This window comes from Callionymus lyra, chromosome 12 (genome assembly GCF_982586985.1).
Source record: "Callionymus lyra chromosome 12, fCalLyr1.hap1.1, whole genome shotgun sequence".
In the NCBI taxonomy this organism is placed as follows: domain Eukaryota; kingdom Metazoa; phylum Chordata; class Actinopteri; order Syngnathiformes; family Callionymidae; genus Callionymus; species Callionymus lyra.
The window spans coordinates 21,864,762-21,879,655 of record NC_141829.1 but is presented as its reverse complement, the minus strand read 5'-3'; the positions used below and the strand labels follow the sequence as shown (position 1 = coordinate 21,879,655).

At 38.8% G+C, this 14,894-nt stretch overlaps 1 protein-coding gene across 1 annotated transcript; it reads left to right on the top strand.

The window, feature by feature from the left end:
* Positions 1-104: 104 nt before the first annotated feature.
* inpp4aa (inositol polyphosphate-4-phosphatase type I Aa) lies at positions 105-14,734 on the top strand. The gene is made up of 24 exons (XM_087804186.1): positions 105-196; positions 3,640-3,860; positions 3,952-3,996; positions 5,214-5,332; positions 5,391-5,507; positions 5,573-5,652; positions 5,716-5,833; positions 6,348-6,438; positions 6,514-6,661; positions 6,746-6,876; positions 7,813-7,917; positions 7,998-8,106; positions 8,171-8,188; positions 8,259-8,454; positions 9,211-9,483; positions 9,552-9,699; positions 10,095-10,127; positions 10,193-10,365; positions 11,024-11,147; positions 11,319-11,586; positions 11,686-11,783; positions 11,848-11,960; positions 13,054-13,208; positions 13,274-14,734. Exons 2-24 carry the CDS (start codon positions 3,731-3,733, stop codon positions 13,404-13,406), a joined length of 2,925 nt encoding a protein of 974 aa, XP_087660312.1. The 5' UTR covers positions 105-196; positions 3,640-3,730; the 3' UTR covers positions 13,407-14,734.
* Positions 14,735-14,894: the final 160 nt, after the last annotated feature.

Genomic DNA, 14,894 nt, shown 5'->3' with positions numbered 1-14,894 from the left:
TGTTTGCGCGTTGATGTTTTCTTCACCGTCTCCAGACTGAGTCGACGGCGCCCTCTGGTGGACGGCGGCTGCGAGCTGTGACGCCAGGATGTGTCAGAGGAAACCGGGGCGAGTCTCCTCCACTGCAGGCGTCGTCGAGCTTCCGACACCGGGATGCGCATCAATATGTACGGACTTCTCTTCATCTGTCTGAACGGTACGTCCTCGTGTCTTCAACTACTGATCTCTTGTCTTTTTAAAAAAAATCAATTGTCGAACGTTTTTCCACGAGAAGAGATGCTGCATTCGAACAGTAAACACGGACACTTGTGCGTGTTTATCACCAGAGCAGCAGCATCTGTCGATGTGTCATTTTACTCCGATTTTAAGAATGAATAAATCACAAAAATCCTCCTCCAGGCAGCATCTGTGAGCATCATGACGTAGGTGTGTTATTGTCTGACTGGCAGGGAACCAACCAACCGAGCTGGAAGAATAATAATATTGGGATGAAAAGAGCCTTTAACAGAACCGTGAAAGGATTTCAAAAAGGTCCATCAATGCGTGTTTTCCGGATTAAAGTCTTCAGTTTTCATCCTTGAAATACAATTATAATGACGGATGTTTTGTCAGTTTTATGCCGTTTAATAACAATCTTCTTCCAGTGATGGATGTGCTCATTATTTATGACTAAATACTTATTAAATATAATATTTATCCAATACACTAAATATTTGTTTGTTTTTTAAATGTTTTATTTATATATTATTATAATTATTTGCGACTAAAAGCAGGCACGTAATTAGTACCTGAACGCAACATCTCGTCACATTTGTTGATGACGAAAGCTGTTTTTATTTGTTACAGTAATTCAAGATCATCATTTATTTTCAATTGGAAAATTATGTTGTAGCCACATAATTGAATCTATATTTTTAACAGTTTTATATTTTGCCCCCCCAAAAAAAGCTCACGTAAGCTAAGCTAGCTAAGAATAGCATGTGCTTAAACCATTGCTTTTTAAACACGCGCGTATAAAAATAACAATTTTGCAACTATTTAAAAGGCTTACAGTTGTATTTCAAAGGGATTTGAAACCTGTATTCAATATTTAACTGAATTGTTTCAGGATATATTTAGATGTGTAAACAAAAGATGTAAACAATAAACCAAACATTTCAAATAAAAAACATTGCCATAAAAACTACAATTTTGTAATAGATAGTATTTATTTCTTAGCATGCAAATAGCAGTTTGAGTTTGTGCTGAATATTTTGTGTTTTTTAATTTTCTGTAACTATTCCTTTCATAAATTTAAAATCAAGTTTAGTATTGTGAGCGATTGTTGTGTAAATATGACAGCTGTATCACAATACATAAATAAATGTGTAAATAATAAGGAAAAACTAATATTTCTGAAATACAATCTTGTCATTCCATAATAGACAATTATATAAGTTAACTAATGGGACAGGACTGAAAAAGTTAAGCTAGGAAAGCCTTACTAACAAGACAACAAGATTGTAAACTTCAATCCTTAAAGCTAAAATGCAGATGTTGTATGTAAAGGTAATTTGTGTATGTTTTAAATGGTAAAAAGCAAGGATACGTGATACTCCATTATTCCAACACTGATTTAAAACTTAGTTTCTTTAACCTGAGAATTAATCAAGTTTAATACACAATTTAAATATCTTATAGTGTTGTATTGAAAACCTGTGGATTAGGCTCAAGGGACGCCAAACAAACCCCTGGTCGAAGGATGTGCTAAATCAGGATCAATAAGAGGAAATTGAGAAGATCAGGGATGCAAGGGAACATTGGCAAAGCAAGACTGGAGTGGAAAGAAGATTGATGACAGTGCACTTTCAGCGACAAAGAGATGAATAAGTGAAAAACAATGCAGTTTAAAAAAGACATATTATTCTCTTCATCTGCAGCTGCAACAAACACAAAGTCGATGTTATCTTAAGTGTGTTCTTTAACTACCATATATTTGAAAGTACAGATGATTAATACAATTGACTTGTATCATGACTTGTAACCCACAACTTTCTCTGCGACCAACAAGCCGCAGACAAATGGTTCACTTTACATTTTCTTCAAGCGAAGACCTTGCCTCAGGGCTCACCACAGCGACTGGGCTTTGATCGGCTGACCTTCTGTTCCTTGTCCTTACCCTGTTGAAATGCAATGACTTTCAAACAAAATTCTACCAAGTAATTAATAAAAAATGCACAACGGGGCTTTGTTTTTTTTATCTTATGAAATTAAGTAGGTTTAACTTCTCCAGCTGTTATTGAGGATAAATATTTTAGAATTTATAATATAATCCTTGTTGTTTATTAGTTTTTTCAAGTTTTTTTATAGTACATTTTTTAGTTGGTAAACAAATATTATGTACACTGTGCATTAATCAGGCATCGGATCATTTGCATATGCTGAGAATTTACAGAGATTAAGAAAAACAACCTCCTTAAGTGCTCTGAACTCCGGGGCATGGAGTCTCTGCATGTGGTTAATGATCGTCAGACAGATGCGACGACGCTGATGATCCGAAGGCTCCAGTGGTTTTTAAAGCCTGGGTGGGTGGTTTCCTCCGGGCCGAGCAGATTAGTGAAACGTTAGAGGCTTCTATTGACGAGTTTATCCTAATGAGGCAGAACATCATTGTGTCATGTTTCTGTTTCACATGAGAGCGGCACGTGTGGCAGTTGTTTTGAGACGAGGCGGATCATTTTGAGTCCATACGAGTGAGCAGCGCAGGAAAAGGCTTTCAATGCGAGTGACGTCATTGTGTGTATAAATAGACGATGTAAGCAAAGGGGCTTTGCACTTGAATACACAGCGACACACACATACAAGTGGCCACATGTTCAGAGAAAGACTGGATCAAATATATCAATGAAACCTGAAATAATGAAGAGAAAAGTATACAGAGAGTGCAGGCCTCTGCCAAGCAGCTCATTTTGTTTATTAATTTTATTCTGTCACACATGTCTCAAACTTAAGACCCACCAAGTCATTTTCTGTGGCTCACTGGATGGTTGGTTTAAAATAAAAGGTAAATTAAAGTTTAAGTTCACATTGTGATTCAAAGAGATATTAGTTTTTAGGCGTAGTAACATTATATCAGCAATTACACTTCCTATTACTTTAAAAGTGATATGAAATGGTTTTACTATTGTCAGTTTTGAATATAATATTATGAATGTTGTGGCGTATTTATCTTGCTAGCTTTTGCCTATTTTTTTTACTTTATGAAAAAAGGATTGTCCGACATTATTGAAAAATTATTATTTTTTTTTTTTCTTTGACAGCAACTTCCTGCCCCTCGATTTCAGAATCCTTTACCCAACTGTGTGAAATGGAAACTGTGTCTCTATTTCAATACACATATCACTTCATCCCTCAGATGGTCATGCTGCTCTACAAAAACCTATTTATATCTGAAATAGCAGGAGAATAAATGAAAGAAGATGAGGGAGTCATGCATCTTACTGCTTTGTGAAATCTCATTTATTTTTCCATTAAGGGAAGATTATACTGACTTTATTAATACCTTTAAAGGTACATTTCCAGCACATTCAAGGCTTTTTTGAAATTGTTACTGCATTAAGTGTTTCCATGGTGATGATTTGATGATTTTTCAACTTCCAGGTTCATCCATAGAATTATTCTAAGACGCCAGAGGACTTAAACTCTTCACAAGTACCTTGAACATCCTGTGTTGCAACACAAATTTTGCGAAATGAATCCTAATCCGAGACGAGAGGCTTCCGGGTCCGGGAGGGAGCGCAGCCCTCGCCACCGGCCGTGGTCGGTCTACAGGGCCAACACGTTTGATCTCTCCGCCGAGATGATGGGGTTAGCTCTGTCAGGTAACTAAGGAAATGCTACCATGGCAACCAGCTCTGTCCATTGATCGTTAAATAAGATGGTGCGTTTTTTGTTTCTGTCCTCTGATGTCAGGAAATAGCCAAGACCCGGACGAGCCTGTGCTGGAGTTCAGTGTGGGTGAGTGTGTCGTCAGATCTATTTGGTCGAAGCTATGAGGGGTCACGGCTGCAGCTTCACAAAGAGAAGGTTACTGGTCATGTGATTGTCGTAAGCTGTTTCTTTTCAAAAAACTCAAAAATGGATTCAATGAATCTTTGAGGAACTGCTGATAATGAGACAAGAAAGCGGATTAAAACATTTTGGTGGTATATTACCATCTGGATCTGCAAGCTAGTTTAAGGTTTGTCACTGTCAGCAGCGTTCATGACCTCGCTTACACAATTCCAATTGTAGGAGCGGGTGAGATCTGCAACTCCTTTAGCGCCACAGAGAGTGACAAATCTTCAAATGATTCACGGATCCAGATGGATGTTTGAAAATGAACTCGTAAAGGGAACGTCGTCATGAAGAAAAGAGGACCTACAGACCATAACCCCATTTCATCCTCAAACATGAAAAAAACAACACAAAATTGTCGTGAAGTCGAGATCACCTCACATGAGAACAAGATTCAGTGTTAAGACCAAAACAAGACCAAGGTTTTTCCAGATAAATACCAAGACAAATACATTATTTTTGCTGTTGCTTTTATTCTGGTTTTAGTGTTTCAGTCATTTCCAAACCCTTATGGCCTAGTCCAGTTTCAGTCAACTAAAAGTCTGATTTTAGCCCAACAAGTCCCACGCTATTGAATGCACCACAGCTGTTCTTACGTTACTGAACAGACCACACTCACCTGTGTTCATTTCTGTATACCTTGATTTGAGTTATTTTTACCCGAAGCAACTTTTACCGAACAAGACTGGGCGTGAAGGAGAAAATCCAATAGAAGACCAAGACCATTAAAACCAGGTGTTGGCAATTCAATTTCCTCAGGGGGCACATTATAATCTGGCACTGTGTTTAAGGGCTGCCAAGCCAAAGGAAAGGAGCTGCTATGGATTTGAGCTAACTGGGCGTGGTTTTATCAGCCAATCATAATTGACCCCACTGGAAATCTACCTCTTGACCAGAGTCGGGCTTATTTGGCTTCAAAATTGTGTTTCAGGTACTACCTCCGTTATTTTATACAGTCTATGGTTGAATGATTCCTTAAAAGCTACAAGACACGTCATTCGTGCAGATTGTTTGGCTCCTCACTTGAAGTCATCGTGTCACATTTGTTCCCAACAGTGGATTAGTGACTTCCCCGCTATTAAATCCAGAGGTTAGTTTAATCTCCTCCGTGTTTACAGCCTGCAGTGAACTGGTTACGCCTGCCCAGGACCGTAAGCCTGCCAGCTTCGTGGCGGTCAGCTGCACCACGCCGCCGCAGGCCTTCTGGACTAAACACGCTCAGACTGAAATCATCGAGGTAAAGACGAGTCTGCGAGGGAATCCCGATCTAGTCGCTAACTCTGTTGGTTTTGCAGGGAACCAGCAACCCCATCTTCCTTAGCAGCATCGCATTCTTTCAGGACGCTATGATCACGCAGCAGACTCAGGTCAAACTTTCGGTCTACGACGTGAAAGATCGCACGCAGGGCACGGTAAGTTCTTTCTTAAATCACTGCATTGTACCAGAAACACGACATAAAAAGGTTGTCTCTCACAGATGTACATGCTGGGTTCGGCCATGTTCTCGGTCAAGGAGCTGCTGCAGGACAAGCACCACAGACTGCACCTCAATCTAAAGTAAGTCCACATTAACAGCCGTACTGACCCAAGCTGCCGGTTCTAAGAGATCCACAACCGCAGGTCAGCTGACAGCGAGCGAGTCGGGAACATCACGGTGATCGCCTGGCAGGTGGAGGAGAAGCGCGATCAGAGGACGCCCGTGGCACGATTACAAAGAGGAGACACGGTCAATGGACGGGTGAGAGACGGCAACGGTTCATATACAGTAACTTATATATGAGTTCTGTGAGAGGGAGTGAGACAAAGTCAGCAGTGTTCGAAAACGACATCAATTTGTAAGTAAGTAAGTAAGTAATTTTTATTTATATAGCGCTTTTCCAGACCAGGGTCACAAAGCGATTAAACAATCAAAACAATAAGTATATACTTTAAAGATCCAAGATAAAACTGATAACACAACAGGAGTTCCAGAAAATCAAGGAAAAGCCTGAACAAATAAAAACGTCTTAAGATGTTTCTTGAAGGAGTCAGTAGATCCATCAAGCGCAAAGAGAGAGGAAGATAGTTCCAAAGCTTAGGAGCAACAGCCTGAAAAGATTTCTCTCCTCAGGTCCTGAACCGTGTGCGTGGAACCATAAGTAGATTCTGACAATTTGTATATTGTTGTGTAAATAGACAGAGAATCTGAGTGATTTGTCGTCCATTATAAATGATGAGGAGCAAGATAATGATCTCAAATCATTGTGTGACAGATGCTTCTACCTGTGGACGAAAGTCTGACTCAATCCTCCTCCATCAAATCCAAGTCCTCATCTTTATGTAAAGATCCGCTGCTGAAGGCGGGTGAGTGTCGTTCAAAACAACAGGCTTCCTGTTGTATTATGAAGATGTGATTTAAGGCCTCGTTTCCCTCTTCAGTGTTTGGAGGCGTCATGTCCCAGACGTACCGCTTCCCCACCACAGATGGAAACCACCTGCGGGTGCTGGAGCAGATGGCCGAGAGCGTTCTGTCGCTGCACATCCCGCGACAGTTCGTCAAACTGCTGCTGGAGGAAGATGCAGTCAGGTGTTTAATACGGAATATTAGTTTGATTTAAAGCTTGTACAAGAATTTCAAAGGATCTCGCTCACAACTCTTGTTACCTCGCAGGGTGTGTGAGCTGGAAGAACTGGGCGAGCTCTCTCCATGCTGGGAGAACCTGAGGAGGCAGATCATCACGCAGTACCAAACCATCATCCTCACGTACCAGGAGACCATCAGTGACCTGCATGAATACAAAGGTCTGATGATCTCTGTTAGATTATTTATTCTATTTTACCAAAATTCTATATCTACAGGGCACTCAAATTGTTGTTCTTTAAATAGTTTGCGCGACCAAATACTGAATGTTAATCCTGTATGTATTACTCAACAAACTTAACCTTTCAAATAGTTAAATATTCAAGTTTAAAACTTTTACTTTTTACTATTTTTACTGTTTTCATTTTAATATTCAAAGTAAAAGTCATAAGATTCAATACAGAATTACAAAAATAGTCTTATTTAGTATTAATTTTCTTTAATTATCAATATTTATTTCTGGTTTATAGTCATTAAAATGCATTTTTACATGGATTTTCAATGAGAAAATATTAAAATATCTCTATATAATAATACCTATTTGTCGATGTTGTGGATCGTCAATAAACATTTGAAATAAAATTAAAAAAGAGGTTTAACAATGTATTGAAAATCAATGAATAAATGTACTTTTCAACACAGGAACAGTTTCTTATCACAGGTACATTCCTACTGGTGTCAAATTCCATTATCTTTACCTTAATATATGTATCACTGATTGTTCTTGCACTATTGTCTATATTATTATTATATATTATATATATTTTCTGTACGTTATTGTATTTTATTTATATTATATTTCTATTACTTTTCCATCTTCTTTCTGCACAAAATAAATATTCCTGAAAAAGGCAATAACAGCAAAAGAAAGATTCTCTGTATATTGTCAATATATACTTGGGTGAAAAAAGCTGTTTCTGATTCTACAAAATAGATCTAATAATTTTTATATGATGTTATAATATTTAATGGAATTACAAATGATGAAAAAACAATTGATTTTATTATATTTTCTCAAATAAAATGAATGAGGTTAATAACCAATAACGTCTGACTCGCTATAAATTCACCAACAATTGTCATCTGGTTGTCGGCAGGTCCCTCGTTTAAGTCCAGCACGTTGAAGGCAGAGAGGAAACTGGAGTTTATTCCCACCAACCTTCACATTCAGAGGATGAGAGTACAAGGAGAGACGGGCTATGGTGAGTCATCGTCCTAAACTAAAACCACCCATATATTTGAGAAAAGAATCCATTGATGATAATTGAACGGTCATCTTCAGACCACACCTACGACGTGGTGACCATCGGGGCTCCAGCAGCTCACCATCAAGGCTTCAAAGGATGCGGGCTCCGAAAAATGCTTCAAAAGTTAGAGGAGGCTCGAAAAAAGTGAGTTAAAAGTATTGTAATACGACTACTTCATCACTAACGCTCTTCACTGTTCTGTCTGCAGCGCTCACGGAGACGAGAGGTGAGAAGATCTCTGGATTTTCCTACTGAAAATCTGCAGTCGTCAATGAACTTTGTGGTTTTATCCGCAGCTCCACTGGCTCTCAGACCTCCAGCCCCAAAGCGATGGCGTACCAGCAGCAGGACGTGGTGAAGGCGAAGGAGCTGATCGCTCAGATCAACACTCTGAAGACTCAAGTGTGTTACTACACTGAGCGCCTGAGCCGAGCTGCCAAAGACAAGTCGGCCAACGCTCTGGAGAGAACTCTGGCCATCCTCACGGAGAAGGTACTACACAGTAACACACAAAAATGAAGTCACAATTCTTTAGGTCTTTTCATGTCTAGAGCGCCTATATTAAACTCATGGAATGTGGGCCAAATATGACACGCCAAGTATGGAAGTATATTGATGCCATCAAAATTTGGAATGTTTGAATTTATGTATAAAATGTATTGATTTTTTTTTTCTGAATAACTGAATTCAATCATTAACTTGTTTTTCTTGAACAGTTTACAATTTCTATATTTGAAAAGTTCAATTCTCTAAGGTAGAATTTAAGAAAAACACAAAAATGAATGTTTTAAAAAAAAAATAAAGAACCTTTATTTTACTCTAGTTCCAATAATGCACACATTTTTCTAAATGTATATATATTTTTAAATCAATATAAAAATGATGGCACTATATCAACATTTTTAAATTAAAAAAATAAAAGTTGTTTCTGAAATATTCAAATTGTTATATTAAAAACTTTAAAAAGAACATCTAAAGTTTCAACATTTCAAACAATGTCAGAAATTATACAGAAAGGAAAACAGATGTGGAATGAAATAGATTTATGAGATTTTTTAAGGACAAAAACACAGACAATCTGGATAAAATGAGACTCCAAAAATCGAACGGTAATATAACAATCATACTTCCTGTTGTGACCTCGACTTCTTTAATATTTTGGGCCTCTGATTGATCAAGATTGACACATGTGATGTAGAGGATTTAATCATCATCCTGAAGCTGAGAATTCATTTATTTCTTTCACAGACTCGTCAGCTGGTGACCGTGTGCGACTCCAAGCTTCTGTCCTCAGCCATCGTGGCTCTCGCTGCAGCTCGACCAGATATGACCCTGCAGGGTTCCCCGTCTCCCTCCTCCACCTCCCTCTCGCCCTCCTCTCGCTCTCCGTCACGCTCCCCCTGCCGTCACCCGACCTCACCCTCTCGCGCCTCCACCTCTCCCTCGTACCACGCCGAGAGCAGGGAGGCCCGGAGGAGCAAGCGAGCCTCCATGCAGGCGGACATGCAGGAGGAGGAGTGGGTAAGACCTCCCGTCTCTGCACACGTCGTCACGGAAACGGTCTTTAACTGAACATGTTTGTGCACCAGGACAAAGTGTGGCTGAACGTGGACAAGAGTCTGGAGTGTGTGATCCAGAAAGTGGATCTTCTGCTTCGCCGGGCAAAGCTCCAGAGCGACAGCAGCTCGGAGGACGTGTTCGCTGACGCAGAGGAGGATCTGAAGGATCCCAAGAAAGGTAGGAAGATGATTCCTCGCTTAGTTTTCTATCGCTGATGCCCTTGTCCGGGGTCAAGCCTGTCCCAGCTACTTAGGGTGAGAGGCAGAGGACGCCCTGCAAAGGTTACAGGACACACAAAGACACACAACCATCCACACACACTTACACCTACAGACAATTTAGAGATTTCAATCAATCTCTGTATGTTTTTAGACTGTGGACTGAGTTCCCATAAGCATGTAATAAATTAAAGCAACATTGTCTATACATGCATTAATTTTTTTAATTTAAATTAAATAAGATTAAAAGGTTATATATACAGTATATGTAATGCTTATTTATATTATATAAAATATATTTACCTTTTAAAAAATGTATTAATATTATTAACATATTTATTTTTCTTCTGACAGACAACCCACCACCTCTGGAAAAAACATCCCCAGGTAAGACAAAAGAAGTTTTATAAATGAAAAGAAAGCATGTTTTTGACGGGTTTGTGCGTCTTCAGGTGAGTGGAACGAGGCCCTGCACCCCCTCCTGTCCCGCCTCAACGACTCGTCGTCCGTGATGAGCGACAAAGCCAAGAAGGCCATGGTGTTCCTGCTGATGCAGGACAGCGCCCCCACCATCGCCATGAGCCTCACCATGCAGTATCGCCGTGACGTCGTCTTCTGTCAGACGGTACGAGGAGGTTTGAAAGACATTGAGCTCAATCACCTGAAATAAATCACATCGTTCGTCTATGCTTACGTAGAAACAATTAAACAGTAAAGCTCTAATAATAATCATTTAGACTTAGATCGTATGATCTTGTTCTTTGTCTTTATTTCTCTTTGTTCTTGTTCTTATTCTTATTTTATTTTGATTTATTTTTTATGAAAAATTGCTGTATTTTCTGTGGCTATTGGAAAAAACAATTTCAATAAAGTTTTACCTTACCTTACCTTAATAAAAGACTAATAATTCTTCAAATTAAAAAAGTTGCTTTAAATTGAATTCAAATTAAAATCAATTATTTTACATATTTTTTAATTGAAGTGAATTTTTCTTTGTTATATTTAATTGAAAATATTTTTGGATTCAAGCAATTTTTTTTTTTTATTGATAGATCTTTTTAAATATTTCTTTTTTTTAAGTACTATTTTTGGCTAGAATAATAAAGAACCAAAACTACCTCCATATTAATATATCTCGAAAAAGTAAAAACCTATAGTTATAGTATACTTACTACTATAACATCACAGTTGTCTCCACCCTGTCTGCACTCTCTTCTCCTTCTTTCTTTACTGTCCAATAAATAATTCCTCAATAAATAAAAATGTCACCATTTTTCTTACAGCTGACGGCTCTGATCTGTGGCTTTGTTCTCAAACTGAGAAACTGTCTCTGTGACTCCGGCTTCCTGCGGCAACTCCCCACCATTGGACTCTTGGTTCAATATGAGAGTCTGCTCAGCACCTACGGTACCATGTCCTTATGAACCACATCATATTCATACAAAGTGCTGTTTTCAGTTAAACTAAAATAATGAACCTTTTCATAGTGACCAGGTATATTTTTTCATCTGTACAATGTCTTCCATCCATGCATACATTTCTTTCCTAAATATTTCACGACATATATCCTCCATGTAGGAGAGGAACTGGCCATGCTGGAGGACATGAGCGTTGGGGTCAACGACCTGAGAAACGTGACGTTTAAAATCACCCAGGCCACCTCGGGCTTCAGCCCCGACATGCTGCCTGTGATCACCGGGAACAGGAACGGCTTCAACGTCCGCGTCCCGATGCCGGCGGCCATTTTTGAAACTCTGCCTCGGGAGATCCAGAACGGGATGCTGCTGCGAGTTCAGCCGGTTCTGTTCAACGTCGGGATCAACGAACAACAGACCATGGCAGAGAAGTGAGTCTCGAATGAGTAACGAGTATAAGCCATCCTACCTCTGACACCATACGTAGCAGAAATGTGATCTTACTTTAATTTTACTAAAATAACTTCCAGGTTTGGAGACACAACACTACAAGAAGTGATCAACATGGAGAGTTTCTCCCGCCTCAGTCTCTATTACGACCAGTTCCGAGAAGTTCTGTCTGAAGACTGTGAGTGAACATCAGAGGGAAGACGTAGATATATATGTTTCTTCATCTCTCCACTCCTCTTCAGGTCTTCCTCCCTCTCGCAGCACCACTTCTCTCCCGGAGCTGCTCAAACTGCTGAGCCAGAATGTCAACAGCAAGAAAAGCAAGAACGTAGAGATACTGTGGCAGGCAGCCGAGGTGGATTCACTTTTCCATCTCATCCATCTGCATCTCATCCAAATGTTTATTTATTCTGATCCTGATTCTAAAAATGTCACATTTTTGTGCATATATAGATTTAAGTATCTGTACTTTTATTATGGAACCCTACAATTTCTAACAATCAATGACAATATTTTTGGAGAACGGGCAAAGAAAACTCACATTAGCTGTGTTAAGGAAGATACAACACTTAAAACATGAAACAGTTAAACTCCAACTGAACTGCTTTATTTATTAAAATAATTTAATGCAACAGTCTATCATAGCTGATTTGTCATATTTCTGTCCAGATTAAATACAAAAATAACAGTCTGGCGATACGATCATGATACAGGGGAAATAATACGATGTATTGCAATACTGTAGGAACAAGGATTTATTTGTAGTATTGTCGAGTACTTGACTCGTTGTTGCAGAATCTACAGACAACGTGACTCTTGACGAAGTCGTAGCTGACTCATTTGTTTTGAACCAAAATATGTCCAAACATCAGCTTTAATTGCTGCTAGAGTCTACAGTATCCTCTTGTCCTCAGTCATCAATGTGAAAATGTATATGTTAGTGATGAATTAAAAATGAATACATTTAATTATAGTATTTAACATACACTTAATTTATATATAAACCATAAAACCATATATTTATATATAAACCATAAAATAACCATAATAACAATACAATCTTATCTTGACCTTTAAAGTATATACTTTATTGAATATTGTTTCGATTGTTTAAGCGCTTTGTGACCCTGGTCTGGAAAAGCGCTATACAAATAAAAATTACTTACTTACTTACTTACAATGAGAAAGAAATCCCAATAATATCGATACAGTGCTGTTCAATATTGATATGGTATCTTGAAAAAATGTCATGATATTCAATTGTACGACTCTTTTCTTACAGTAAACAATTGTCCAAATTTAAAGACAATAGACTTCAGACTCAGAAACTTTCATTATCAGTGTTATAAACACAACACAAATGTGTTTTTTAAGTATGAAATGTAGACACAATGAGTGCTCTTAAGTCCAGCTACATTTTCACAATACCTTCTTCACCTCCGGTGCAGACTTGCCGGCGGCTGAACGGCGTCAGATTCACCAGCTGTAAAAGTGCCAAGGACCGCACGGCCATGTCGCTGACCCTGGAGCAGTGTCAGATCCTGCAGCAGGAGCACGCGCTCGCCCCGCAGGTTTTCTACCAGGCTCTGGACTGCATGCGCAGGTGAGCCCGTCACGGTCAACCTACCACAGAAACACATTTCTATAATCCATAAATGTGCTCCACAGCGAGGGCTGCAGAAGAGAAAACACCATGAAGAACGTGGGATGTCGAAAATATGCCTTCAACTCTCTCCAGCTAAAGGCCTTTCCTAAACAATACCGTCCTCCAGAGGGGACTTACGGCAAAGTGGAGACCTAAAAGCTGGACTGAGACCAAAGACTGAGGATGTCACTACGCAAACACTTCGTGAAAAGTTAGATATCTGTACCAGTGTTTGATAGCCGTTTCCCCTCAGTAGAAGTAGAAACACACTTTAATCAAAAAGCAGAATTTTACATGAATTCAAATTAGAAACTGACAATGTGAGGCTGTGATATCTATCATGATGAATTCATGTTCAAAAAGCTACTACTTTCTTGTCTGCATCTAGTACTGCTACATGGACATGCTAGGATTAGCTTTGGTTTTACAGTGATTCATCCCACTCCTGACACCATTTGTATCAGACCTCATTCATACCCAGAAGAAAAAACCTTTTTTTTCCTTAAATCATGGGTTTGGATCCGACGGATGATTCTTGTGGTCATGATGGTTTTATTCTGAAAATTCATGGAAGCCAGTTATCAACCTTTGGACCAGTATTGTGAAGTGATTGAAAACATGCAAAACAGAGCCAACTATGTAGCACAGGGTCTAGTACAGTGGGCATAGTTTGACGGTAAAATGTGTTAAATTGAGCAAGGATCTGAAGTATTTAAATACTACAGTACATTTTTAGCATGTGGGATTAATGTTTCTATCAGGTCAGCAAAGAAGATGAACTGAGGAAAAATGTAAATGGAAAACTTAAAGAAAGATTAGCAGCTCTACAGGAGTCTCTGCCAGATGATTGTTTTGTTTCAACTAAAATTCAACTCAGTTGCATTAATCAAATACTATCAGAGTCTGCATGGAAAGGTGGCTGGTTCAATTCCCAGGTTCAGCAGGGTCAAGTCTAGCTAGCTGAACTTGTGACCAGAAGATGCAACACGTTTTTGCAACATTCATGTGATTCTGGACCTACACAACACATAGTTTCTGCTGCTTCTGAAGGACCCTGAACGCATCTTAAAGCACAGAAACCTAGAGTTTTCTAGGAACTTCTCAGATTACTGCACACAATTTCACATATCAAGAGGATTTCAGAGGGTTAATTCAGCGCTGGTTACCTGTACATACAAACTATTTTGGTTAAAATGGACGAATTGGCACGAGCTGTTTGTGTTTTACCTGCATGAGGGATTTAATGAAGGACTGCCTTTGTAAAAGAACAATGATGCATATTGCATAGACAAACATGTCTGTTGTTAGTGAACCAGGTCTCTGGTGCAACTCCCTGCTGGCTTCTGATTTATTTGATATGTTTACATGCTCATGTTGTTCATTGATTTGCTGTCGTTATAATTGTAAGTCCACAAGTGTGGGACAAGAAAACATTTTGGGGAATTGGCTGCAGAATCCTGGTAATGAATAAAGACTTAAACACGTTAAGTTTTATTTTATTTTATTATTATTATTAGGAGTTTAAGGTCTGACGTTACACTTAAATTGAAATCATTTTTTAAAGCTTTCTTTCAATTATGATCTAGGAAATTCAGTATAAAACTATACAAGAATGCAGAATAAATAAATAACGTAAAAATATAT